This window comes from Chrysemys picta, chromosome 4 (assembly GCF_011386835.1).
Source record: "Chrysemys picta bellii isolate R12L10 chromosome 4, ASM1138683v2, whole genome shotgun sequence".
Lineage (NCBI taxonomy): Eukaryota > Metazoa > Chordata > Testudines > Emydidae > Chrysemys > Chrysemys picta.
This window is the reverse complement of record NC_088794.1, coordinates 83,893,957-83,921,923: the sequence shown is the minus strand read 5'-3', so window position 1 is coordinate 83,921,923 and position 27,967 is coordinate 83,893,957. Positions and strand designations below refer to the sequence as shown.

The following is a 27,967-nucleotide window of genomic DNA, read 5'->3' as shown; positions in this document are numbered from 1 at the left end:
CCTCCTTGCCTTGAGCACAGGGCGAGACCCAGGTTTCTATCCTAGGACTGTTACTTGTCAGAACAGCAGTGTCTCTGTCTGTGTCAGAGCAGCAGGGTTTAACAGTCTGTACATCTCTCTCTTACCCACCACCACATTTAGAGTTGGAACAGCCCAAGAAATCACTCCGGGCAGCTGGGGCCTCCAGAGCCCTCATTCTTCTCTTTCAGGTATGTAGTTACTTTGTTGCTGGGCACAGGAGTGGAACCACCTGACTTGTAGTCATGCAAAGTTCTTTCACAGGCTGGCTATCAGGGCTGCTGGTGAAGGGAGGGGTCCTTCTGCATTTAAGGTTTCATGCCTGAATCTTCTGTTTGGTATGACGACTTGCTCCTGTAACTGAAGGGCAGTTTCTTGGAGGGCAGTGGGGTTGGGGGAAGTTGGAACTTTCTTGGGAAGCCAGAGGAATTTCCTTGATTCCCCTCTAACACCCTTCATATTATCCAAATGTGCTGCTCAGGCGGATGGTACTTAACTCTCTCCTTGGTTCCCTCTGTATGTCTTCTGAAGTCTACCATGGGGCTCTTATTGTGTGGCTGATAGTCCCAGAAAGCAGACACTGAGAAGGACTGAGGGGACATGGGAGATCTGGTCTCTTGGACTGATCTCAGGCTGTGTGAGTTCTGCCTTGGGGCTGGCAGAGTGAGCAGATACCTTTCTAGGGTGTGAGGGAAGCTTTTTATAACTGGGAATGTGCAAGAGGAGAAGAGCAGCAAAGCATGTCAATCCTATGTTAACCAAAACTTGCCTGAGACAGGCCTGTCTATGCTCCTTACTCAGGCCTTTCTCCTGTCTCCCCCTGCCACCCTCCCCAAAGGGTGGTAGGGCCAGGACCGCCTGAGCACCACCATCAGGGCAATCCTCGTGTGGCAGCAGTGCCAGGATCCCAGTCACTGCCAAAGTTTTATGTATTAGGCCGAATAGGAATTGGTAGTGACAGTGTATCAGTGTGGGGTGAGATAGGGCCTCTGTCACCGTCTACACTAGATTCCCTGTGCCCAACACAGGAATGTGGTGACAGAGACTGCAGCGTAATGTAAGTTGGGATGTTCCCAGGAAGCTGGTTCTGCCCGGAAACCCAAGCACATATTTGGATAGATGGCACTAGTGTGGCTATAGTTCCCTTCTTAGCCTGGCAGGCTGCACCTCATTCAGGACATGCCTTCCTGGTGACCCTTGGGTTTTGTTTTCTGTAGTCAGTAACTGATGTAATCCCTTAATCCTCCTCACTCTTTTATATTGGGACACTCGAGTCATCTCTTTCAACACAACTTATTTTAAGTGTTTCAAGGCTGAGCATGCTCAGTAGTTTAATGTCTCTTCCTCTGATGGTCTTGGTGCAAAAAGAAGGAGTCTCTGCTGAGGCTAACAGTGCTGGTGAAAGGTGCTGGACTTACCAGTGTCTCTAGGACAGGTACAGCCTGGGTGGTGGCAGGGCCAGTTTCCTCCACAACAACCCCTCTAATATGCCGCAAGCCTCTCCTGCATGGATCCCTTCTAGTGGGGAGAGGAGTTGAATCTGCATGGCCGGTTTAGTGCTGGAACTGAGTAAGGTGGTTGGTAAGTGCCAGTGGTGCTGTGGTATGGACACTTGCTCACTGGTAACCGAACTGAATTCCCTTCCATAAGTGTTGAGTTGTCGGGATGGTGCATGGCTGAGTCCCTGACAGGGTCATGCTACATACAGCTCTTCTTTCTCTTCCAGCTGCACTGAAAGCTGCAAAAATTCTTTGCTGCAAGAAAACCAGGGTTATGTCCTCAGAAGATGATGTTGGTGGGGAGGCTCCTGGGGGCAGTTTTTGGGAGGTAAGGCAGGATCATTAACAGGGAGGAAAATGTCTTTTATGTGTCACCCATAGAGCTATGGCTTGGGTCTCAAGCTCCCTGGGTATTATGCTATCCTCCTGGAGTGGGAGGGAGGGAGAGACACTGACTTGCTTTTGGGACTGGTGTACTTCTCTGGAGAGGGGTTCAGTAGAGTGTATAGGCCTTGGTATAAGGGGGAGGTGACCCCTTCTCAGAAGCTACTGAGTGATGCCTCTGTTCTAGATCTGAATCAGCACCAATGGAGAAGAATGTGAACACAGAACATCCCACCTTTTAAACCTCCCAGAATACATCCACCTCCTCCTGCGGGAGCCCTGCGTGGGGTCCTAGCCCGGCTGCTAGCCTCAGCAGGACCTGCCCTCACTATGTGGTGGCCTGACCTGCTGCCTCTGGCTCCTAGCGTGGGTGGATGGGTGGGTGTGAAGTCAATGCAGTGGGACTGACGCTGTCTGCTCTTTCAGGCTGGTAACTACAGGCGGACAGTGAAGCGTGTAGATGATGGGCACCGTCTCTGTAACGACCTCATCTCCTGCTTCCAGGAGCGAGCCAAGATTGAGAAGAACTATGCACAGCAGCTAACAGACTGGTCCCGCAAATGGAGGACCACTGTGGAGAAGGGTGAGGCAGGCAGGCTGGGGTGGGCACAGGCTTCAGGAGAAGCTCTCTGCTCCTAGAGCACCCTGTCTCACTGTGATTGGGGCTGTCTGCAGGAGATGAGCACACCCATTGGGCAACATGGAGCTGGATTTCTTGTATTCTTCTTTCCTGGCTCAAACCAAGTAGCTCTAGGACAGCGATGCCCTGTGGTTCCTGTCCAGCCACCAGTTCTCTGATCCCTTCAGGGAAGGGATGTTCCCTCTGCATTTCCAAGTGCTCCATTATGAAAAAATGTTTGCCAGACTGGAGGGGGGAGGTTTAGGCTTGGAGTGTGTACAAGGGAAGATCTGTAGCCTGACTAAAGGATGACTTGAGAGGAGAGGGTGGGGACACAAGTGCCTAAGAGACTCTAATGGCAGGTGATTGACATCACAAGGTGATAGGCCCTTAGAGTGTAACAAGGAATGAGGGGGTGTTGGAACAGATACCTTAAAGTGCCCACTAGCCTGTGAAACTGGCCTTAAGCTCCAGCCAGGGGGCTGCCATTGCTTCCCTCTTCTAAGCTCAGCTCAGACAAAGCCCCGGAGGAATATTTTGTAGGGACTCACCCTGCACTGACTGGGGCAGGACTAGATCATCAGCTATGGATGCTCGTTGCTAATACCTGACTCTGTGAGCTGTAACACCTAGTCCTTCCTCTCTTTCCTATCTGTGCAGAGAACAGTCCATGTTTTCCTGAGTACTTTTTGGTGGTGGCAGAGGTGTCCTGCGTGATGAGGGAAGGCTGGTTTCTGAACTTGGTCCCCATATCCGTGGACATAGGGTTGTAATGGCCACTCTTGTGTTTGCTCCTCCAGGCCCTCAGTATGGCACACTAGAGAAGACTTGGCACGCCTTCCTGACAGCCGCAGACAAGCTGAGCGAGATCCATCTAGAGGTGCGGAACCATCTTGCTGGTGAAGATGCAGACAAGATCAAGGCCTGGCAGAAGGAGGCCTACCATAAGCAGATGATTGGTGGGTTCAAGGAGACTAAGGAGGCAGAGGATGGATTCCGTAAGGCCCAGAAACCCTGGGTGAAGAAGCTGAAAGATGTGAGCAAGGAGTGGTGTGTAAGGCGGGGGGGCTGGGATGCTGGGGGTAGACATTTTTGCCTGGAGTGCAGTTAGCTTGGGTGTGCTTTGTTTAGGCCTCTTTGGTTGTGGGGGTTGGTTCTGTTAGGTGTGGGTGGCTCCTTGCCCATGGCAGACTTGCAGCCTTCCTTGGTGCAGCAATATCTAGGGTTGGTGGGCTGGGGCCCTCCTGTGTGGCAACCTGTGACTTTATGGGGGGTGACTTCCTGGCTGTGTCGTTCAGGGGAAGCCTTTCCCTTTGAGCATGGCAGGCTGATGGCTGAGCTGGCCTCTCCTGATGGGGCTTGCTCCTGTGTAATGTTTGTTGCCAGTAACAAAGACTGAAAAACAACACCTACCAACTCTAACCTACCACCTAACAACACCTACCTGCCCCCACCACCCCCAGCAACACGTAAGGGATGGGGAAGTTTGTGTTGGGGCATCTGGCTCTGTTTTTACAGAACTACCTGTGTTAGGTGGAGACCTCTAAGAAGAACTATCACACAGCCCGGAAGGATGAGAAGACTGCACAGACACGTGAGAACCATGCCAAGGCAGATTCCTCCATCTCGCAGGAGCAGCTGCACAAGCTGCAGGAGCGTGTGGAGAAATGTGCACAAGAGGCTGAGAAGGTGGGTGTGCCCAATGTGGACTCATATCATTAGGGGTCACTATACTGGCGAGGCATGGGGAGAAGAGACTTGAAATAAGTGTATTTGAAGGCAGAAGTCAACTTAGCTCCTGGTCCTACAAGGTGCCAAGTATCCTCACTGCCTGCTGACTTCAGTGGGAAGTGTGGGAGCTCAGTACCTCATGGGACTGACCTATAGCTAGTCAGGTCCTGGTGACCGGGATCAGACCGCGCACCTGGTGCTGTATAACAAATAGTTCCAGTCTGCTGCTCCACAGGATAGAAGCTGCAGTGCAGAAGGATCTGGCCCAAGAGTGACTAGTGTGCATGTCCAGGTGAATGCAGAATTGTAGAGCTGCTCAATGGAGAAGCTGGCTGGAGAGCTGAGCCTGTCTGTGTGTCTCTGTCTCTCTCTCCCTCTTTCTGCCCCCCCACAGCTGGGAAAGTCACTGCCATTGGAGAACTGGGGAAGGTGTCAGAGGCAGAGAGGGGTCACTGACATGGCAGGACTGGGAGCCTGGCTCTGGGGAGAAAGGGGCTTGCCTAGGTTCCCCTGATGTTCCCATACCCCACGCTTAGCTGTGCAGGGGACTCTGCGCAGGGTCCCCTGATGGAGAGGAGAGCAGGAGCAGGAGGGAAGAAGTGTGTGTGCATGTATACCCTAGACAGGGTGCAGAGCACAGGGTTGGCACCAGGGCCGGTTGGCTTATGTTTGTTCTCCCTCCCGGCTGCTGCAGTGTAAGGATCAGTATGAGAAGATGCTGGAGGAGCTAAACCGCTACAATCCCCGCTACATGGAGGACATGGAACAGGTGTTTGAGGGCTGCCAGGAGGCAGAGTGCAAGCGATTGTGCTTCTTCAAGGAGATGTTCCTGGATCTACACCAACACCTCAACATCTCCACTAATGAAAGGTACCTACCTGTTCAGTGCCCAGGTCTGTGACAGGGGATATCCACTCCATGGCTTCTTGGAAAGGCGAGCGTCTGACGTGTGTGAGGGGGCTTGTGTCCTATTATTTCCCCTTCTAAGGTGTCTGAGTGAATAGCTGCAGTCCGACTACAGCTTGTCTCTGGTTTTATTCAGGGAGGGTTCTGCCTCAGTTTGAGGATTCCACTGTTCCTACCATCGTGCTCTCTTCTTGTGGGTGTGAGTCTTTAATCTACTCTGTCCTTCACTTTGAAGTGAAGGCTGTTACATGCCTCTAAGGGGATGTCTACTCTGTATCTGGGCACATGGACCTACCCCCAGGCTTCAGAGCCTGAGCTCCAGCCTGAGCTGCCGTTTCTGCACAGCTATTTTTAGTGCGCCAGCTCCACTGTGGACCCAGGCTGAGAGACACTCTCAGATGTGTTGTAGACATACCCCAACTCACTGCTCCATAATCTTTGAGGGCCAATGCCACCCCATTCTCTCCAATAGCTGGAGATACTTAACCTGCTTCCTTTGGTGTGATATGAGTCAGGAGATATGTAATACTGTGCAGGAACACGGAAGTAGCCATTGCAGCCTCCCAGGACATTTTTTGTGTAGGGTCAGGGAACATTACACATCAAACAGACCCATTTCCTGGTGTCTCTTCATGGGATTCTGCCAACCCTTTGCAAGTTCCAGCAGCAGGGCATCCCCACCTGTCAGTGCCCCTGTAAGCCAGGCCAACTGGCTCCCTGCTTCATCTCTGAGGGGATGGTGTTTCCATGGAAAGGGATGTGTGTGGCTTGTGAAATGCTTTGGGGTTAAAGGCGCTGGAGCACAGCCTCTCTAATCCCCAGTGGTTCTTGAAGTAGGATGATGTAGAGGTGAAAGGGAAACTTATGCACCTGACAGTAATGCGGGGCTGTACAGGGTCTTGCTCACTGACATTGGTTCTGCTTCTGCTTGCAGTTTTCATGCACTGTACCGGGATCTGTACCAGGGAATCGTGGCTGCAGATGACCAGGAGGACCTGAAATGGTGGCGCAATACACATGGGCCAGGCATGGCCATGAATTGGCCACAGTTTGAGGTGGCATATCCCTCTAGAATGCATTTCCACATGCCGCAGGGCTACTTTATTGTACTCGTACTCTGTGGCTTCCCCCTGCCCTCTGAGACTCTTCCCACTGGAAAAGGCTCTATCCCTGATCACCTGGGATCATGATGTTTACACCTTTTTTTCTTAGAGGGATGTTACTGGAAGTTCCACCTCTGGCAACTGGGGAGTGGCTATGCCAGCTAAAATGCAATCATTCTGGCCCCCCGCCCAGCTCTGGTCAGGGATGGGGGTTTACGCTAAGGGTAATGAGACGTGCTGCATCTTCTCTTCCCCCCCTCCGCACCCCCAGTCCTCAGGCCTGATCTTACTGCCTTTGCAGGGCTCTTATTTGGCAGACTATTCCATTGCATTGCTTGGTCATTAGTTAAATATGGTGCTGTGTTCTTGTGCCCCCTATCTTCCTCTATGGCAGTAGAATAAACTGTGTCAAAGCTCTCTGGACTCAGGGAACTGATGTGCCTTTCCTTCTGGACAGGAATGGACCCTGGAAACCCAGCGGCCAATCAGCAAGAAGGCAAAAAGCAGTAAAAGTGCCGAAGATGTGACACTGACCAGCATTGTGCCCACACGGGATGGTGTCTCTCAGACCCCTCCACAGACACGGCGAGGGTAAGGGCTGAAGCTGGGACATACTGGAGAGGAATAATGATGCCCTGGGGTATGAACTAGCTGAGCTGAGAGGAATTCTCATTTGTATTTCTCTCCCTTTTTTTTTTTTTTTTTTTTTTTTTTTTTTTTTTTATAGCCATTGGGCTGGAAATGGGTGAGCCCCAAGCGGTGCCCTTGCCTATACAACTCGGAGATGAGTAGGGCAGAGAAAGGGGCTTACTTGGAGCATTGGGGTGGAATAGTGGGAGGATCTCCTCTGCTGTCCACGTGCAGTCACATGACAGTGCCAGAGCTAGGACCTTCCTCTCCTAGTGGCCCTGTTCAGTGCTGGGGCCTCCTCTCAATCCATCCTAGCATGGGTCTTAGTCTGATTCACTACTGAGCAGGATGCTGTGTGGGGGAGGATGCTGGTAGGATTTTGCCTTCAGCTGCTTTTTATCTCTGGGAGATGGAAAAATCCCATGGGGATTAGGAACTAGAAATCCTTCCCTAGGTATACCAGCAGGCTAGGATGTTTGAACAAGACTCTCTTCCCTGGATATGAGCATCTTCTGGTTTGGTATGGGGTGCTACATGGTCAAAACTTGACAAGCCCAGCGGTGACAGTTTACACACTTCAAGTAGCTGCTTCCTCTTCCAGGATCTGTAGCAAATGAGTTAGAGAATGGGAAGGGGCTTAGGAAATCAGTGTCCTATGGTGTCTACTTCCTTCCTGCCCCAGAAGACATCATCTCCTGCTGGTACAAATGAAGCTTAGAGTTGAACATGGCAGGGAAGAGAGGGAAGGAATTGGAAACAATCTGGGTGGAGCTGTCTCCAGGCTGCTGTCCTTTCCCAGGCAGCTGCATTCAGGGCCCAATTTCCCAATCAACAGGTTTTCCTACCAAGCGGAGAACAATTTCTTCTATGACACCCTGAGGGCATCAGCCCATGTGAAGTTAGTATGGAACACAACCTATCCGGGGGGTGTCTGGGTTCAAAGTATCTGTGTTCTGCTCTTCCTTTCTCCTCTGCTTTGGCCCCTGAGTTAGGGAGACCCAGCTGAGTCTGCCCTGGGGGAATGTGGCCTCCTTTCTCTTTTAGGACTGTTTCTAGCTGAGTATGTAAATACCTGAACTTTCTTATGTTTAAAATTGGCTTGGCCTGTCCTGGGTGAGGGGTTTCTGCTGAGTGGGGCTGGGGCTTGAAAGGGAGATGCTGTTTGGACCAGTTACCTGCACAACCCCCTGGGATTCTGCAGTTTTCTGGGCTGTTTTCAGCCAAATCTAATTTCTCCTGGTCTCTCTCCTTTCCATACATTTCCATCCTCCTGTCCTGCCTCTCTGTCTCCTCCTTGCTCAACAGTGTAGTTGTCCCTGGGGCTCTTCAGTGGTGCATGATTCAGGAGATGGGGAGGCACCTCAGAGGATCAGTCCTGAGTTTGAGATGAGCCTGCATTTTTGTTTTTGCTCCCCATACACGCAGCGGCGGGAAAGAGGACTTGTCGGAGTGGTCCGATGATGACACTCCCAAGAAATGCCTGGATGCCAATGGGCACGAGGAGGACATAAAAGTACCAGGCGTACAGGTGCGAGCGCTGTATGATTACACAGGACAGGAGGCTGATGAACTGAGCTTTAAAGCAGGTACAGAGGCACTAACCCCTTGCCACTACCACTTGGGCTGATGGTTGGAAACCTCCCACTGTGAGATCTGGATAGGTCCTTGGGAACTGTTCATTGTCCTTGCCCGCTGCTCCTGGAAAAGGGCATAGCACTGGGCAGGCCAGCACTCCATTCCACCACGCTGCTCAGTGAGGGGGATCAGCAAGGCTCATATTGTGAAGGAGGCACCTCATATTTAGTGAGGCATTCAAATGCTGTAAATGGAATGTTTTGGGTCCTGGCCAAGGGGCTGGGGAAGAGCAGGCCCATAACCTGATTTGTGTTTGCTTGGGGGAGGATGGGACCTACCTGATGTGTGTGTCAGGTAGAAACTCTGAACAAAGACATTAGCAAATGTTGCTCCCTTGGGCCAGAAGTGTGAGAATCTCCTCCTCCTCCAAACCTTTCCCTAGGAACTTAAAGGGGGGGGGGGAGGGTTTGGGTTGCCTTTATAAAGTGCCTCCTCTTGCCTTTGTAAAGGCAGACAGAGCTAGTTTTGGGGGGGATTAAGTTATTGTCCGATAAGATGGAGTGAGGTTAGCAGGAGGAAGCTCCACAGCCACCACCTAAGGCAGTGGGGGGTTCTCAACCTATTTATCATTGTGGGCCACACGTTACTGGGACACAGGTTGAGAACCACAGCGCCTCCCCAAGCCCTCCCCCCCCCGACCCCTATGCCCCCCCAGAGACTCCATCCACAGAGTGGGGCCAGGAGCAGAGCCCTGTGGCATGCACACTGGGGCTGCTACCCGGCTTGGTGTGCAAGCCGAGTGGCAGCCCTGGCCCCGCAGCATGCAAGCTGGGCGGTCTTTAGCACACAGCTGGGCTGCAGCTGTGTGCTAATTGGGCTGCATGCAGCCCACGGGTAGTGGGTTGAGAAATACTGACCTAAGGTGAGGGAGCTTCCTGGGACTGGAGCAGTCTGCTCCCAGTAGATGATGAGGCAAAGGAGAACCCTGGGACCCTTCTCTCCACTTTAGCTGTTTTTACTCTGCCCACCCCTCCCCAGAGGCCATCTGGATCTTGGGAGTGTTTCTAATCTTGCTTGTATTGACTTGCTTGCAGAAACATTGACTCTCTTTTCAGGTACTAAAATCCCTGGCCCAACCAAGGCCTGGTGCATGAGGTCAGCATCTGTGCTGCTGAGTCATTACTAGATTTCTTGGCACTAACTCACTTACTGGTTCAGTAGAACAGCTTTATTGCTGGGATTGCTTTAATGTGGCTGAGGATAATTACCCTAGGGGGCAGAGGAGATACAATTTCTCTCCCTGACACCTGCTGGTTGGGAGGAGATGGAAGCTAGCAGGCCCCACCCCTCCCCCCTCCCCCAAAAGAAACCGCTCTAAATCAAACCAGTTAGTCCCTTCAGTGCTGGGGTCAGCTCATTCCATCCAAATGCTGCTATAACCAGCCTGTACTAGTAGGGCTTGAGTTCAACCTGGTTTGCAAGGTGACTTTCCTTCCCAGTCTCTGAACAATTGGACGGTCCCACAATGGCAGTCAAATCTCCTTGTCATAGTAGAGACAAAGGATTTCTATTGGTGGCAACTGATCCTATTCCTTCCCTTTCCCAAAGTTCAGAGCTGGGGTAAGGAATGAGAGCCCTTCCTGGCTAATCTCTATGGGCCCATTCCATAGCTTACTGACTGTGTGGGCTTTGGCCAATCATTGAATAGGCATCTAACAGCTAGAGCTCGGCGGTTTCTCACTAGTCCTTCCTAACTGCTTCGGAGGAGCCTTGGGAAGCGCCGAACTTGACCTCTCTGGTCCTGGTCTCCTTATCTATGGGGGGGGGAAAAAATCCTTCATGAGCAACATATCCTCCTTCAAGAGTTCTCTCTATAGAGTTGTGTGCCTGCAATATAGTTCCAGTCCAATGGGAAATATTGAGATGTTGTGATGAGATCGAGATTAGACTTGTTTGCTGCATTTCACCTGTAGGGGGTTTGTACAGTAACTCCTTGCTTAATGTTATCATTAAGTTCCTGAAAAATGCAACTTTAAGCAAAACTATGTCAAGCGAATCAGTTTCTCCATAAGAATTAATGTAAGGGGGGGGGGGTTAGGTTCCAATGAAATTTTTTTCGCCAGACAGAAGACTTGTATACAAGTTTTAAACAAACAATTTAATACTGCACACAGCCATCATAATTGTGAAGCTGGGTTGAGGTGGTGAAGTCAGAGGGTGGGATATTTCCCAGGGAATATCTTACTGCTAAATGATGAACTAGCACTCGGCTGAGCCCTCAAGGGTTAACACATTGTTGTTAATGTAGCCTCACACTCTACAAGGCAGCACGAATGGAGGGAGGAGACACAGCATGGCAGTGGCTGCAAACATACCCTGTGGAAACAGAACATGATGATGAACCCATACTATCCCACTGGAGCACACCACTCCCTCCACGTTCCAAGGGGGGGTGTCAAAGAGAGACAGAGACACACATGGGGGGTGTTAGAGAGAGATGTGTGTTGCCCATTTAAGAACGCTGATCCCACTCTAAGTACACTGCCTTTTTAAGTAGATCAGCAAGTTGAGACAGCAGCTGCTCCCTCCATTCAGGGCGCTGTCCTATTCTCCTCCCCCCCCCCTTGCTCTGTGGAGATGGGGTACAGGAATGGGGGGCAGGAGTAGGGGGAGGGGGGCACCCTGACATCAGCACTCCTCTTCTTTCCCCGCTCCCCCCGCACAGCAAGCAGGAGGCTCCTGGGAGCAGCTCCAAGGCAGAGGGCAGGAGCAGCGCAGGGAGGGACAGCTGAACTGCCCGGCAATTGATAGCCTGCTGGGTGGCTGCTGCACAGGGAACTTAGGGAGCTGATGGGGGCGGGAGGGGGGGTTGCCGATCCACCCTGGTTCCAACCCCCACCAGCTAGCTCCAACGGGCTGCTCTTTCTGCAAGCAGTGGATAAAGCAGGCAGCTGCTAAACAACTTAAGGGAGCATTGCGCAACTTTAAACGAGCATGTTCTCTAACTGATCAGCAAGGTAACAACGTTAACTGGGACAACGTTAAGTGAGGAGTTACTGTACTTCTAATAGAGGGGCCATGCTCACTTGCCCTTAGGGAGCTATCCAGCCATTGGGAGGTGTATGGTCTCTTGACTACTTTCCAGTGGCAAAGTTTGTGCTGTTTCCTCTTTTAGGTGAAGAGCTAATGAAGATCAGTGAAGAGGATGAGCAGGGCTGGTGTAAAGGCCGGCTTCACACTGGCCAGGTTGGACTCTATCCTGCTAACTATGTCAAGAGGGTGGGATCATGACTGCTACTCTCATCTTGAGGTGTGTGTGTGTGTCTCGCATGTATATCAGCATCTCCTGCAGAGGTCACCAGGTCACTGCTGAGCCCCTAACCCACATCAACAGCATATGTAGCAATTTCTGGACTTTCTGGGGACATTTATTTCTTGTAATCAATGCTTCATTTTAAAATTCTAGAGCTGTAGGGATTTTCTAATAAACAAAAATTGAGTAAAGACTTCTGCTGCCTCTGAGCACTGTAGGAATTTGGAGGGGGGGGAGGGGTCTTAATGGCTTGTGCTGGGATGGGCCATTGGGACATACTGATACCTTGCCACTCTGCTTCTGCTTGTAAAATCTAGCTAAGAGCTCTTCAGTCCATACTTGGTTGGTTGAAGGCTGCTCTGTTACTAAGCTTCCCCCTTTAGGGAAATTTTTAAGACAAATTGCTGTGAGGAAACCTTAGTGTAGTTTCCTTTTTGGACCCTTTCAGTTGGCCTAGGTATGGCATTGAAGTAGGTCTGGTGGTCTTGGCTTTTGCCAGTCCCTGTGCAAAAGGAAGCCAAGTGTCCGTGATAATTCGTTCAGATCTGCTGGCAGCTTTCAATACCATTCACCTCTAGGTCTCATTGATTGCTCTGTGGACTGTAGCTGGCATAGCTTGAGTGGCTCTATCCTATTCTTTTTCTCTTCCAAAGATCCAGTATGATAGGGCTGGTTATTACTCACCTGCCCAAAGGGCTATCCCAGGTGGAGCACCTTGAGCATGGGTGGTGGGTATCGTAGGCAGGGGGAGGCTGTGCCTCCCCAAACAGCCTAGCTTGGGCCTGCCCACGCTCTGCCCGCAGGCCAGGCCCCCTCCTGCAGTTTCCGGTCCTCTGCCCTAGCACAGGCTGACTGGGGCTAGCTGGCTTGCATCCCACAGGGACTCAAGGCGGCCGGTGCTAGGGCTGCACTGCCTGCCCGGTGCCGTGGGCCTGGCGCACCAGGGCTGGGGATGCTGTGGCCGCGGTGGGGGTGCTCTGGGCTCCTGCGGGCTAGGTGGGGCCACCCATGATCTTGAGGTTCAATTAAGTTTCCCATCCTAGTCAATATTTATGCCATACAGCTGGGGAAGATGCTGAGGTGTCACAAAACATGTCCAGTGTGTCAGTGGACCAAGGATGGTGCACTCTCTACTTTCCCACTATCTGACTGGGACTGGGAAGTGGATGATGTACCTTTTTAGAGCCTCCAGCCAAGATGAAGTTGACATAGGGGAGAGAAGGCTTGGTGCCTACCCCACTCAGCTTCATGGCACGTTTGGTTTGTAGTGGGTTTTTGGATCCTTGATAACTGGAGCTCAAACTACCTCTTCCTTCTGGCTGTAAAGGTACTTAAGCACTTCTCACACCTCTGAGACCCTCTCCCACCTCCTTCAGACCCTTGACTTGCAGACTGGATGACTGTATTGCACTCTACATGGGGTGCAGTGCTTGCAGATCATTTAGAAGCAATATATGGTATAGAATGTACCTACCTGCTTTGCAACAGAAGCTACCTTACTCCAGTTTCACTAGCTTCCCAACTATTTCCAGGTGCCATTCAGTGATGGTGATTTATAAAGCCTTTTATGGCCTGGGTACTCTCTCCATCTTTGTTCCACTGGGGCAACTGAGATCAGCTGGGGGTCTGAAGTTCATGGTGCTAGCATTCAAATATGTGGATAGCCTAGAGTCCTCGATTCTGGCCTACCTCTGACCTACATTTTATTTGGGTTCCTACAGCCATCCTGTAACAGACATTTGAAGTGCAAAACTAAAAGTGAAATTGGAATTAATTTTTCATTGTAAGATTTCAGTCCTGGGCAAGTGAATATCACTGAGATACAGAGGCAAGATTGTAAAAACAGCACTTAGAATTTCACTGAGGAAGGTAACTGTGCTTACACACATGAGGTGCTTGGCCCATGAAAGGTGGTCGACAAGATACCTGCCATAGAGTCTGAATAACCCATGACAAACTTGGGCCAAAGATGAAAGAAGTGGAACACAGGAGTCATGTCTTCTGGTAACCCTGATGTTAGACAGGCCAACAAAAAAGTTCCGAAGTCTTAGACTAGAAAAAGAGCAATAAGACATTCAGAGGAGAACCAACACCCACGTTCACCCAACTGTCGAGACAAAAAGCAGACAGACTCAAAACTCTGTACTGTTACCAAGAACACAAGTAGTAAAATGTCTGCTGTGATGGCAGAAGCCAAATTCTTCATCACATTGGATGCATTGGCAGGGTTTAGGAGATGGCCCTGGCCACAAAACTTTGATATTTGCAGTTTCAATGCATCATTTGGCTGCCTCATGAGGTTGCCTTTTGGGATATACTTGGCACCAGGAAGTATTTCTCTGCACAATGTGCCAGGTTCAGAAAGGTGTCTCAGGAGTGAAAATGTACATTGATGCCATCATAATCTGGGGCAGCGCCACTCCTGAACTTCAGGAACAACTCTAGAGAGGGCTGGAAACCATAAGAAGAAACAACCTTCAAGTGAATGAGGCTTAAATGTCCATTTTAAGTTACTGAAAGTGAGCAGACTGGTAAGATTCAAGCACTAGTGAATATGCAGGGACCAAAAGATAAAGGAATTCTGAGACTGCAAGGCATGTTTATTTAGCTCAGTAAGCTTGTACCTACCTCTGCAGCTCAAACAACTTTCAGTAAAATTGCTTCACAGATAAACAGAATAGATTTGGATGGCAGAGTGTCAGAATTCAAGCATAACATTTACTGACTATAGCACTACTACAGCAATGCTTTGACTCACGGGACGAGTCTCTAAAGAGGTTTCAAAAAGAGTGGGACTGATGGCTCCCTACAAGGAGCATGACTGGCAGAAAATGTCCATCTGAAAAGATGCTAGGCCTTGCCTATCCCTATACAGTTTGACTAGAGAGAGTTATGAATCCTCAAGCTGAAATGGACCATAAACCACTGATTATGGCCTACAGAAGGACATGGAGAAGTGTAACTAAGGATGCAGTCATTCCTTTACCATGATCCTGAAGCTCCAGCTAGGGCATTGCTTAGTAAATTGCATGTGCTCCCGTCACTGACCCGCAGCCAGATGACCTAGAACAAATAGTGATAGTACACATGAACATGATAAAAGGATCCTGAACAAGAACATGAGATGAGCTAGAGGGAAAACAGGCCAAGGATAAAACCCTACAAACAATAAATTATATGTAACAAATGGAGAAATCTAGTCTTCCCACCTATACATTCCTAACGTATATGAGAGTTTTCATAACCATTCACAGAAAAGGACAAATACGCCTTCCCATAGTGACAAGGAAATATTGGGAAGAACATAGGAAGGGCAATTTTGAATGACAGTCCACAATTCTCCTTTTTAAAAATTGTATTCTGGCCAGGGATGAAGAGTGACATTGAAAAAATGGCAAACGTATGTGAAAGATGGTGGGAGGTACAGAGAAGCAAAGCTGAAATACCCTGTGATACAGAATGAACAACTTACACCTCCAGAGGACAAAGTCTGAACAGGTTTTGTTTGTCCTGAGAAAACATGACCACCTGATCATAATGCACTGTTTGCAACTTTTCAGAAATAAACACTTAAGTACACCATAGCTTGTGTGACCAGATCCAGAAAATCAAGTTTGCACAGTGGGAATTCCATAAAATGCCAAGGACTGTATTAATGGACAAGGGACCCACACATTAAGAATGGGGAGGTTTTGGACTTTGCTGGAATCTGAACTTTGGCATGACAGAGTATGAGATTCCTATAAACAAATGGATTAACAGAATATGGAGCCTAAGTAGTGAAGAATTTACTTAAAAACAAACAAACCCTACTTAACACATCTGCTGGTGATTTCCCCATAGTGCAGAACTCTGTACAAACAGCTGTGTGTATACTTGTTTACCAGACTGATAGAATTATGGCCTGACAAACTTGTGATGTTGGCAGAGATCTGACAAATCAAAATGGATACAAAACTATAATGGAGCCAAATGCCCTTTGCCATAATTGGTTAATGTGGTTTGGGGCTCTTAAACCAGAAATCATTTCAGGAATCTATCTAAAACAGATACAGAAACCTGTTGAAAGGTACAGATTTAAATGCTTGGATGATGTTAAACTATGGCCCTGTTTGTGTTAAAACTTGTCCCGTTCCTCCACTGAATGGAAAATGAGCTTTAATGTTAAGATTCAATCAGGGAATGTGAAGCTTCCATAGGCCCTGCCCCAATCCCCACTGTCACACCCTGTGGTTGCATGTGATACTCTGGGAGAGCCAAAAAACTAGACAGGAACTAGTTGCTGACACTGAGATTTTGAATACAGCAAAATTAAACTACAACAGACCCACCATGGTACTAACTACATTATTTCTTAAATAAATTGTATTTTTCTATTCAAGTGTTTTATATTACCTATGCCCCCAGGCACTTCAGTACGTAAGTGCCTTCCACATGAAATCAATAACAATAGCAAAGCCCTTCTGGGAAACCCTACCTTGAGTTAGCAGTGAAGGCTTCTGTATGCTGGAAAGGGGAAACCTGTGCTTGGCTATCCTGGCTGGTACAGGAGGACCTGTGAGCCTGCTTGGTGGAAGTAGTTGAAGAGGGTATGATAGTGATCACATGTCTCTTTCAATAGCTCCACAATAAAGGAACAGCTGACTTGGCTGCCACCTGAGCTGCTCCACCTATTACTGTGGCCCATGCAGCAGCCCCATAGTCTCTGGGGTGAGAGTTGTTACTGTGAAACCCAGAACCAGCTGGGAAAACTGTTTCCATCCATGGGTGGGGGTTGACAGGGGTAATCAACATACACCAACCACCCTATGGCTAATGTTTTATGCCCAGGTCCTTCATAGAGCTTGGTGCTGTTGCTTCTTGCAGACAGGGTTTAAATTTACAACCTCCCCATCTCTTTTCCCCACACTTTGTGTACATGTTCTTTTGTAGATATGTCAAAGTTGATGAGCAGCAGATGAGCACTTTCCTGTGGGTCTGTAGCAGCCCCAGCTGGGGCCCTATGGAGCACCTGCCGCAGCTGGTTTCTGTGTGGTAGGGTTGCTTGGCACTAGGACTGAAGCACTGCAACAGGTGTGAGTGTGTGGAAACCTGACCAGCGCCCCAGTGAACTGTTGCAACAAGCCATGTCTGCCCCTCACCCTCTGCATTTCTGCTATTTACTGACCTAGCCCAAGGCCATAGTCACTCAGTGCTGGTGGCTTTCCCTGACTGAAGGTCAGGCTGTGTTATTAACTAGGCCTGCCTCAGCTCGGTTGCTCAGGCAGTTAGACTCTGCCCATGTGCAGAGGGTAGCAGAAATCAAATTACCTGGTAGCCAGGTTAATGGACAGAAGCTGTGCAGGTGAAGTTCTTTTTTGCCAATGGCAACAGCAGCCCCAGCGCAGGCTGTAACCTGGACGGTGATAGGCTGATCAGAGGCACTTCATGGAAGGGACTGTACCAAAGCCACTGGTACAGGCCTCAGGGTAAGATCAGTGTAGCTGGATAGAAAAATCCATGGAGGGAGTGGCGAGGAGAGTTGGGCAGGGATGAACCAACCCAAAATGGGATCGGAAATCCTACCCTCTAGTGCCTGCCCAGCCTGTGGGCTGGGGATCCTGCCTTCTTCCTTGTTTGGAAAGTGCCTCACAGACTGTGGCTGCTACTAGAAAGTGGGGTGGGGGGTAGATTTGGAGAACTTGGAAGGATGGGGTAGGGGAGCTCAGACAGATCTCTCGCCACTACTAAAAGATTTGGAAGGATTGAGTTTGAAAAGAGATGATGGTGCTGTGGTTAGGCCACTGGACAGACACTCAGGAGATCTGAGTTCCATCTTTGGCTCTGCCACAGTGCATGTGACCTTGATCAAGTTACTTATTCCCTGAGTTGTAGTTCCCTATCTGTACACAGAGATCACTTTACTTCCTGAGCTCCTGGGGCAAGGGGTATTGTAAAGCTCAAATACTAGGATGATGAGGATCACTGAAGTGCTAGGCAGCCATATTGCTCTGGAGCTGCTATACAGGCTATAGGAACTGAGTATCCATTCTGTTTCAAGGAAAGAATCTCTCTACATGCTCTCACAACAACTGTCCTCTCCCCTCTAAGGCAGTTGGTTTGACTTTGGCCTATTCCTCCAGTTCTGCAATTAAAACCCCTGAACAAAGGAAGGTTGATACAAAAATTGTATTTAAACCACTGTCAGTTTCTCAAGGTCTTATTAAATTCTGCTGCTCAGAATTCATAGCCCAAACAGGATCTGGTGTAGGGCTGCAGGCAGGAGTGCAGAGCCCAGCCCGCCTCTCCTGCAGCTCAGACTGGCCTTTCTCCCCAAAGTCCAGTCAACTTCTCTTCAAGGAGCATGAAACCATTGCTTGAGTCCAGGTGTCTGACAGGGCCAGTTCCTCTGTTGGCACTGCCCTGGCTCTGCTCACTGTTTGCTTCCTTGGAGCGACGTACCCAAATGGACCGTCCCGACTCTGGTCCCTGTGCTGCCCCCAACTGTACTGAATGCAGCTCCAAGAAGATTCGCACAAGGCCCTGGAGGATAGTGACATAGTGATTGGAAACAAGTATGTTGCTTTCAAAGAGATGATCACGAAGAGATGGGAAAAGGCCTCGCTCCTCACTCACATCTGCCAAGATGGCCAGCTCTAGCACCAAGCCCCAGCTTCTGTGCTGCCTAGAGTCTCTAAAGAGCCATGTGGAAAGGCCAAAGATCTTCTCTGCCCTGCGGATCACCCTTTGAACAGACTCTGCAGGGAGAAACTGCCTTCCCCTGTTCTTCACACACATTAGGGCACTGCCTGCAGGCTCCACCCCAGAAGGGGACATCAGGGCAGCTCGACACTCAGCGCAGGTGAGGAGCGGTAGGAGTTTCCGCACTACAAAGCGGGAAACATACGTGGTTGTGTCTTCCTCTAACTGCGAAAGGAGGGATGGAGATAAGTCTATGGCACTGGTATCCTGTCTGGAACCTGGGCACCAATAATCCAGCCAGACTTGCCCCTTTCCCAGTGGCCAGGAGGCCTGCAGCTGGAGGTTGGCCCGTCTGCTCAAGGACACATCCAGCAGATTGGGTGTATTGTGTCGCAGCCCAGTAAGACCCTTGCACAGGATGTGTCTGTACGCGGACTGGAAAGCCTGTGCTGTGGTAGTCCCTCTCTCCTCACAACCCTGCCGAATGGCTCCCCAGCACCACTCCAAAGGGTCCAGGCTCCACCAGCCGGTGAGCAAATATGGCACAGGCCTGTCCTCTGCCTCCAGGTAAGTTTTTGCCATCCACTGCAAGCTGCGCAGGTTTACCAGGAAGCCCAGAAAGCCCCAGCGATGCCTGCTCAGTCCTAGCAGCTCCCCAGTGCCGTTGCGCAGCTTGCGCAGCAGGTTCTCATACTCGTTGCAGAGGTTATTGAGGGAGTCATAACTGGCGAGGGACAGCGGCGCTTTGGGCCCTTTAGTGTGGACGCTCCGACTGCTGCACACATCAAACACTGCACTGAGCAGGGTGATAAAGTGCGATGTGGTTTCATGACCCAGGAACTGGGACAAGCCTAGGCTGGCTGCAAAGTGCAGGGCCTGGGCCGTGCTCTCACTGAACAGCTGTGCAGCACCGTTCCCCCACACCTGCTGCCCAGATAGGCTGACCCCACTAAGCTTGTGGGCAGCCTGGAGCACCTCCTGCTCCTGCAGAACCCCTAGGCGCAGGATGTAGTCCCAGCAGATGGCCTTGCTGCATACCTGGAGGCTGCCGTATACCTGCAGCGTGTTGTGAACCAGCGTGAGCAGGTGGCAGGGGTCAAAGAAATATGCGATTTCCAGTGCAGGGTTAGCAGGGTGGAAAAACGTGGACTTCACAGAGACTCCATCCACCAGCACCCCCAGCCGCCTGGCTGTGTCCACATTGGGGGCTGTGGCATCTGAAGTAACAGAGACCACCTGCAGGCCAATGCTGTACAATTTGAGGATACAGTGACGCAAGAGCTGGGACTGCACGTCACCAGTGAGTGTGGCAAGGAGGAAATAGCCGAGAGGAGCTATCCAATGCCCCTGGAATCCTACTGCCACAAGCGTGAGGGCTTCTGCTGCTGCTGGCACCTCATCTGCATCATAATTCCCAGCACCAAAGTCCATGAGCCCCTGCATGCTGTTGGTATGCTGGTCATACTGGATTCTCCTCTCCAATGACATCGCACCAATGAGCAGAGAACAGGACTGGAAGTCTTTGTCCCCTGCCTGTGCTCTCTCTGCCAGTACACTAAAAACTTGCTGGCTGAACCCTGGCCTGTAATCTGGGTTTGAGAGCCACCTGCAATAGAGAACACAGAGGAAGGTTACCTGGGAGGGAAGCTGCAAAAGCCCCATACTGTGATAGGAACAGGACGTTCATTGGCAAGTAACATAACTTTCAGAGAATACAAAAGGTGAGGATGCAGCCACACACCTGGAGGGGATTCTTCCCATGGGATCTGTGGGGGAAGAGACATAAACTGGTGTATAAGTTAAACTTCCCCACCCTTGTCATCCCCACTGAGGACAGGAGCAGAGGCAGCCTGAGGCTAAGCTCCCTTCCGTCTCTCACTGGTATTCAGACAACAGGCATGCTCCTCTCTCTTATTAAGCCTCTTTCAGTTAACCCTCCTTGGGCTCTCCTCATCTGTCCTGCCCTCTAATCCCCAGAACTGTCTTTCTGGTTTGTTTGCTCTTTTTTTCTTCTCAGGTGTGGAGCTGAGAGCTGCTCTTAAGTGTTCTAGCTGCCCCAGGGCTAGGGAGAGCAGCACTGTTACTACTTTAGTATTACATGCCAATTGCCTAGAGACACATCTGAATGCTACTGCACAGTACCCCAAACTTCTTATTCCCCATCCCATCCGTTCTTCAGACTAGTCACCCCTCTCCCTCTTCCCCCAGTTTACACCTTTGTCCTCTCCCCTCCCTGGGTGTAAGGGTGTCGCAGACTGATGCATCTTTGTGTCTTCAGCTCTCGCTGTCCCTGCCCCTTCAGCTGTTTGCTTCCCCTGTTTTCTATGTGTCTGCATCAGAGTTGTCAGTAAATCTGATACCACTCCAGCCTCTAGGTGATTAATGAAAACATTGGCTAGAAAGCCTGGCTCTGATCCCTGCAGTTTCCCCTCTTTGCTCCCCTCACTATTTTGTGGTTCTCTATTAATCCCTGTGCGAAGCCACACTGGTCCCTCTCTCTCTCGTGGCTCATTAACGGCACTGGAGGCTGACAATCATTCTTCTCATTAAGCCCAGTGTCTGCCTGTTATTGGCCACATCACCCAAATGTTTACATATCAGCTCCCTGACCCTAAGCCTAGGGCAGGGGTGGGCAAACTATGGCCTGTGGGCCGCATCCGGCCCTCCAGATGTTTTAATTCAGCCCTCGGTGGTCCAGGGCTTGTCCCGCTCCAGCCAGGGAGCAGGGTCGGGAGTTTGCCTCGCTCCGTGCAGCTCCCAGAAGCAGCGGCATGTCCCCCCTCCGGCTCCTACACATAGGGGCAGCCAAAGGGCTCCACATGGTGCCCCAGTCCCAAGCAATGCCCCTGCAGCTCCCATTGGCCAGGAACTATGGCCAATGGGAGCTGCCGGGGTGGCACCTGCGGATGGGGCAGCGCACAGAGCTGCCTGGCTGCGCCTTTGCGTAGGAGCCAGAAGGGGGACATGCTGCTGCTTCTGGGAGCTGCTTGAGGTAAGTGCCCCCCAGGGCCTGCCCCCCGCCCCCTCCCATGCCTCAACCTCTTGCCCCAACCCTGATCCCCCTCCCATTCTCCGAACCCCTCACTCTCAGCCCTCCTGCACCTCCAAACCCTCATCCCCAGAGCCCTCACCCCCCACACCCCAACCCCCTGCCCCAGTCCAGAGCCCCCACCTGCACCCTGAACTCTTTTCTGGCCGCACCCCAGAGCCCGTACCCCCAGCTGGATCCCTCACCCACTTCCTCACTCCAACCCCAATTTCGTGAGCATTCATGGCCTGCCATACAATTTCCATACCCAGATGTGGCCCTTGGGCCAAAAAGTTTGACCATCCCTGGCCTAGGGCCAATGTCTAAGTAACTGGCTGGCAGGTTCCTGCTTCTCCCTTCTTGTCCCTCTTGGACACTGAAACAATGGTCCTCTGGCCTCCAGCCCTGCTCCCTGGAATAGGTGAAGGTTGCTCTCATAGCGCCTGCACTTTCTTCTCTTGATTTTGTACGTGTTGCCTAGTGCTGTAGGTTTGGCTTGATCTGCCACACTCTCCCATGAGGCCTGAAAGAGAATCCAGGCCCCTCTGCAAGACAGCAGGGTCCAATTCCAAAACATGGAATCTTGTAGCTGGGCTAGGAGGTGCTGGGACCTCCCTTGCTCAACAGTCTCTCGTAATTACGTCTTCCTAGCCTGCTCTGTGGATTAGAGACAGGGCTCAAGAACGAGACTCTGTAGGCCTGTGCCCAGTGTTGGTGGAGATTTCCTAATAGCATTTGTCCAGCAGTGGAGGGTATGATGCATGTAGGAGAGACGCACGCGTGCAAGGTGGTGGGTTCTGGCAGCTGGAAAGTCCTCGCCACGCACTCATAGGCCTTGGCTGAGAACAGATGAAGCGAGACGGCGAAGTTGCGCATGGTGGCCGGGTAGCTCCCACGCTGGGTTCCTTCATAGTGCAAGTCAAGCTGCAAGTCTGCTAGAGCAAAGAGACAGGTATTGGGGATGGGGCAGAGAGTAGGGTGAAAGCCCCCGGTCTGGGGCTTATTTTGTGGGAAAGATCTGCAGAGAGTAGCTACCCTTCTCTACTGCAGATTGTGGCAGCGAGCAGGCATGAGGCCCTTTCCTTGGGGTATACTCAGGGCTCTAGTAGGTACAAGGCCCTAGAGCTCAAAAGGGATGGGGGGCAAAGTGGGTACAAAAACCCCTCTCCTGGGTTTGCTGCCATCGATGGGGAGGGACAACATCTAACTGTCTATAGGAGAAGAAATGCGTTGTTCACAGGCCGGGAGCAGCTTGTACTCCCCGAGGCCAGAGTCAGGTCTCACCCCCTTCACTGTGCTGACTCCCATGTCAGGCTGAGGCTCTGAAGCAGGACAAGTCTTGTTATTTAACACATGGTCTCTGAAAGGTCAGCGAGGTCCTCATCAGTATTCCCAACCCCTCTGTTCCCGTCCCCATTGTGTACCAGTAAACTGGGCTCTCAGCATGTGCTCCGTGTCCTCGCGGAGGAGGTGTTGCTCCCGCAGGCTCTCCAAAACACTCCGTAGCTCCAGCCGATAGTAGGTGAGGCGCCGCTGGGCTGCATCCTGCTCCCGCTCGCTCCCTAGCACAGGGCTCGGGGACAGAGGGGATTTTGTTCTGCCCTCCGTCAGGCTGTACTGGTGCTCAGCGTGGATGAGCTCCACCTGCAGGGACACAGAGGAGCTTCAGTCACCCTTCCAATGACCTACCTGTCCTGTATTCCTGCTGGCCCAGCTCCTGGCGCTCCCACCCCAGCCACTGTGAGAGCCAAGGACGTTTCCACACAGTGTGATAAGTTAATTTTTAAATCCATCATCGTTGGCCGCCGTGGTCTTCTCCCCTCCCCAGCGTCCTGTCAGAAGCCAGCCTGAGTGCTGAGATCTATGAAGCTTGAGAGGTTGGAAGCATTCCTCTTACTGCCATCTGCGCCTCAGTCATACAAAACTACTCCCAGCCTCCTGCGTCACAGGCAATAAGTACTGTCTTAACTGTAGGCCCCATGGGATGGGAGCTCTGGGCTTTTGGCATCAAACCTGGCCCTGGCTGCCACTGGCATTTCTACTTACCACTTTAGCTTGAGCTGGAGAGACATCTGCTGGTGAAACAGTCTCACTAGCACCTACTGATGGTACATTGGCACCCATGGCTTTAAGGGATCTGGGTGGACGTTGCCCTCTGGGTGATTTCTGTGTGGAGCAGAAGTTCAGATCATTCAAGCAGCAATAAATTCATGACCAATAAATGTGTGACCCATGTGCAGGGAACAGGCTCAGGGTACATATTTGACACAGACCTTGAGTGGCACAGGCAGGAGCAACAGCCCCAGAAGACTCAGCCAGTGGGGAGGCCAGTGCAGATGAGGGACTCAGCCAACAGGGCCACAACCCCAGTGCTATTAATAATACTCTGCACTGCCTGGAACACATTAATTCAGCCTCCCAGCCCCCTGGAGATATTTATTACCCCCATTTTACAAACAGAGAAACTGAGGCTCAGAGAGGGAACATAACTTGCCCAAGGTTCCCACGCTGAGTGACTGGCAGAGCTGGGAACAGATCTTCTAGATCTTGACTCGCCTAGTCCACTCCTTCAGTCACAGAACCATACTCCCTCCTTTACCCTGTAAATCCCGTCAGCTGCCCTGGCCCAGGTTCTGGCTACACCTAAAGAGTGATGTAGAAACTCCAGAGGCCAGTGAGCTGCTGGCAGGACAGGAGTAGTGCTGAAGAGGCTTTTGCCTGCCAGCAGGGCTAAGAATGGTTAATAGGGAGACCAGAAATGATTGCTTGATCACCCAATCATCGACCATAGCCTATTCTATACAGCGCTGAGCCCCTGCTCCCTGATCTACTGATCACTCCCCTAATAGCCAGCCTAAAACTTACACACAGACACACCCTCTTCTTAAATGAATCAACAGCCTGAAGCTAGAATAAGACACTGGAGAGGCTCAGAGGCTGCTCCTGCCCCCAACTAGTCTCCTTCCAACAGTAAATAAACTTCTCTCTTGTGGCTTTCTTCCTCCAATGCTCTTAGCAGCTTTTTGCCATTCTCTGTTTTCTTTCTCTTCCCTAAACTGCAATGGCTTTTTCCAGGGGCAGTTGCTCCAGGGCTATGGAGAGCAGTGGCATGTCAAGAGCTATTCACTCGCAGAAAATCCTCTGGCTAAGTGTTTTTCCTTCTCCTCTTCTCATTGTATGGCCAAGCTTTCTCTCTCCCTCTTCTATCACTGCAGCCAGATTCTGGCCTGGCTGGGGGCTGAAGCCCCCCTCCCTTGCCTTGGGGTCATTTACTGAGTTCCATCCCATGCTTGGTGCTGTACAAACAAGAAGGAGACAAGCCCTGCCCACACAAGCTCATAGTAACTCAGTCTTTGATTAATACAGCTGGGACCCAGAGAAGCAATACAGTGAAGGTACAAACTGTGGGCAGTGCTGGGTTCGTGTAATCCTATGGCTCAAGTATTCTCTAGAGGCACCTGGGTGGGGAAGTTGAAAGGAGCTGGAACCACAAGAGTCCCTTCAAAGGAAGGGAACACCAATGTGGGAGAAATGATACTAATGAATTTTCTTGGGCTGAGCACCAGTGTTCATAGGGATGGATACCACCAGGACTAGCTGCATCAGAGCCAGAAATGGAGCCGGCCCTTTCCTCACCAGTGGGCCAGCAGAGCTGGGGCTTGGAAACTTGGTAAGGCTAATCCCAGAAAAAGGATTTGTCCACATGCAAGGACTCTTGGGAAATCTCCAGTGACTACAAAAATGCTGGCTGAAGACCAGCAAGTGGGGTAGCTTCTCAGAGCAGAGAGCCCCACAAACAGCCACCTGGAACTCTGAGTGGATAACTTGGGGAAACCACCTAGCTAGCTATTGACATGTTCTAGGCAGCTAAGCCATTCAGGTTTGGGTTTGAGAGGTTTAGTTACTGTCTCTCTCATTTTAATGCACTATTCCTGTTTCTAGCAATTCTCTGATATCCTCGGGCTGGAACCACCTTCACCAAAAGACAAGATCTAGACATGGAGCAGAACTGTTCTTATCTCTGATGTGACACTAACTTCTGGGTGGCCTTGGCTAACAGAGACTTCCTGTCTCTGCACCTTCAGTTTGCCAGCTGTAGGATGGGTTGATGCTGGCCCCTCTCCCGGGGGCTGTGAGGGCTTGTTACCGTTTGTAAAGTGCTTTGAAGATGCAAAGTGCCAGGCTTGCATTAATATTGTTTCTGTCCCCACAGTCCCAGGATAGACCCCTTGGGCACGACCCATTCCATACTGTGCCCCATGGAGAGTTGCTTCTTACTGAGGTGTTTTCACGGTTTACTGAATCCACGGTAGCCCCTGTGTATCCTCTCTGACTCCTGGTTCAGTAATGGCACAAGAGGCCAGCAGCTCTGGTTGGCAGGGCATGTCTCTAATCAGCACAGGAAGTCTGGTTACTGGCCATCTCCTGAATGTTCCTTTCTCGAGACCCTGACTCTCAGCCCAGTGTACACTTCTGTCTACTGGGTTCCTGCTTCTCCCTGCCCATCCCTCTCAGGAATAAATGTTGTTTATCCCAGGCAGCCCACCCCCACTCACTGGAACACATGAAGGTAATCCTTGGAGATTGTCCATTTTTCTCTCTTGGGCCAGGCCCTGTAAATTTGGGGTAGATTCCGTCCCCATTGCTCCACTTCCACCTTTGCTCTTGGCCTCTGAAACTGTTGTCTCTGATTATTTCCGTTTCCTGCACAGGATTCTTGGATTTCCTTTTTACTATTCATCTTTATATTGGAATCTCAGCTCAAACACCTATTTACAGCAGGACCTTTTATGCCGGGAAATGCTCCCAACCACATAGCAAGCATCAAGAACAAACCCTGTCACCTGTCACTTGTTTTCCTTCATGTAATGGATGCTGTTTGAGGCCATTGCTTCCTGAGCGGGGCTGGGAAACAGCAAGGAGAACTGAGATTGGGAGGCTAGAACTGGCTCCTGATCTGCTTTAATAGCAGTTCGGAAAGGGGTGGGGCTCTAAACACAGAGCAGGGGCAGAAGCCAGATGCAAGGCAGAGGGACCTGGAAGTCGGGGGTGAGGGACAAGCCGCCAGGTTGAAGCTCAGAAACATGGCATTGAGGGACTGATCATCTGACCAGGCTGAGCTGTGAAAGAAATAACTGCAGGAAACAGAGAACTGCCCAGTACTTATGTGACAGCGGTCACTTCCAGAGAAGAGTCACAGGCAGGAGATCTATCCACCACCAGGGAACAAAAAAGCTGAATATTCCTACTGCCAGTGACTCACTATTCCTGCTGCTTTCATGGAAAACCTATAGATAGGATCAGAAGGTATCATCCTGAGCAGAGAAAATTTGTCAAGAGCTGGGGCCATCGACAGGAAGGCTTGCAAGGAACTTAATGGAGAGAGACTGCAAAGTTGTTCCTGTTGGAGCCTAGAGGCCCTGTTATTGCAGCACAGCCCATGTGACTGCACAATAAATCTAGGCTAGCCAAAGAGATTCAAGCCTGTAGTGCCGCCTTTCCAGGTCTCCTTGGGAATGTGACATATGCAGTGGCAAAGTACGGAACTGACTCACTGACGGCTGATGCTGTTTCAGCCCCTAGGTAGCTCTTCTTAAGTGAGCTCAGGAAGGATCAGTGCAGTGTCATTTTATGCTGAGTTAGGAACATACAAATTGCCATACTGGATCAGACCCCAGGTCCATCTAATCCAGTATCCTCTGTCTGATAGTAGCCAGCACCAGATGCTTCTGAGGAAGGTGTAGCTAGTTCCAAAGGTGACTGCCCAGCAGAAGGGGAAGTACTGAACGTGTTACACCCAGTTTCCTGTAGCTGTTCTGGTCCCTGTTCACTATCAGGTATTAAGTGATCTGAAACATCCTTTGCAGTTTGGCTCATGACCACCTGAAAGAGATCACTCCCTCTGACCCCAGGAGCTGAGACCACCTGGGATACTTTTTTGCTGACCATTTTTAGATTTGAACACCTAGAGGCTGCTGGCTGGGTATTCTCAGTGGGTCAGAGGGGGAATCTCAACTCTGGAATTTGCTTCCCCTGTTGATCTGGCAGAACCTGGATGTGTTGGCCTTCATAACACACTTCTCCTAGGTTTTTGTCCAGGGCCTGGGGTATGGAGGTTAACAGTAGGTGAAGCCATCACTGCCGAGCGAGGTCATACATGTACAGTGCTAATCTTGTTCAGAGGCCATAGTTTGCATGCTGGGTAAGAGGATACTTCATTGACTTGGTCTTTGGTGCTTCCCTCACTATGTTGCAAAATGCCCAATATGTGTGGGCTGCAGGGATAGAGTCAAGGGCAGTAGCTCCCTTCTATGCCATCTATCTTAAATAACCTCATTATTATAATCTGATCTCTAAACATAAACCACCTGTGGAATGGAGGAGTCAGAAGGAGTAATGGAACAGAGAGCATCCCCCTCCACCCACAATCATTGATGAATGGCCACAGCAAGAAGGAGAAGGGACACATTGTAATAGTGT

At 50.7% G+C, this 27,967-nt stretch overlaps 1 protein-coding gene across 35 annotated transcripts in view; it reads left to right on the top strand.

The window, feature by feature from the left end:
- PACSIN3 (protein kinase C and casein kinase substrate in neurons 3) overlaps window positions 1-11,969 on the top strand; it is a 31,398-nt gene extending 19,429 nt beyond the window's left edge. For 10 of the 35 annotated variants that reach the window (XM_042849299.2, XM_042849297.2, XM_042849301.2 and 7 more), the window contains 10 exons: window positions 142-209; window positions 1,745-1,845; window positions 2,328-2,484; window positions 3,321-3,556; window positions 4,054-4,209; window positions 4,946-5,121; window positions 6,092-6,212; window positions 6,718-6,851; window positions 8,316-8,476; window positions 11,641-11,969. In XM_042849299.2, the coding sequence (XP_042705233.1) occupies window positions 1,792-1,845; window positions 2,328-2,484; window positions 3,321-3,556; window positions 4,054-4,209; window positions 4,946-5,121; window positions 6,092-6,212; window positions 6,718-6,851; window positions 8,316-8,476; window positions 11,641-11,756 (1,311 nt within the window). In that variant the 5' untranslated portion in view covers window positions 142-209; window positions 1,745-1,791 and the 3' untranslated portion in view covers window positions 11,757-11,969. Of the gene's footprint in view, window positions 1-141; window positions 210-258; window positions 1,600-1,744; window positions 1,846-2,327; window positions 2,485-3,320; window positions 3,557-4,053; window positions 4,210-4,945; window positions 5,122-6,091; window positions 6,213-6,717; window positions 6,852-7,725; window positions 7,789-8,315; window positions 8,477-11,640 lie in introns of those variants that run through there. The other 25 variants (XM_065595224.1, XM_065595222.1, XM_065595226.1 and 22 more) reach the window with 10 other exon arrangements.
- Window positions 11,970-27,967: the final 15,998 nt, after the last annotated feature.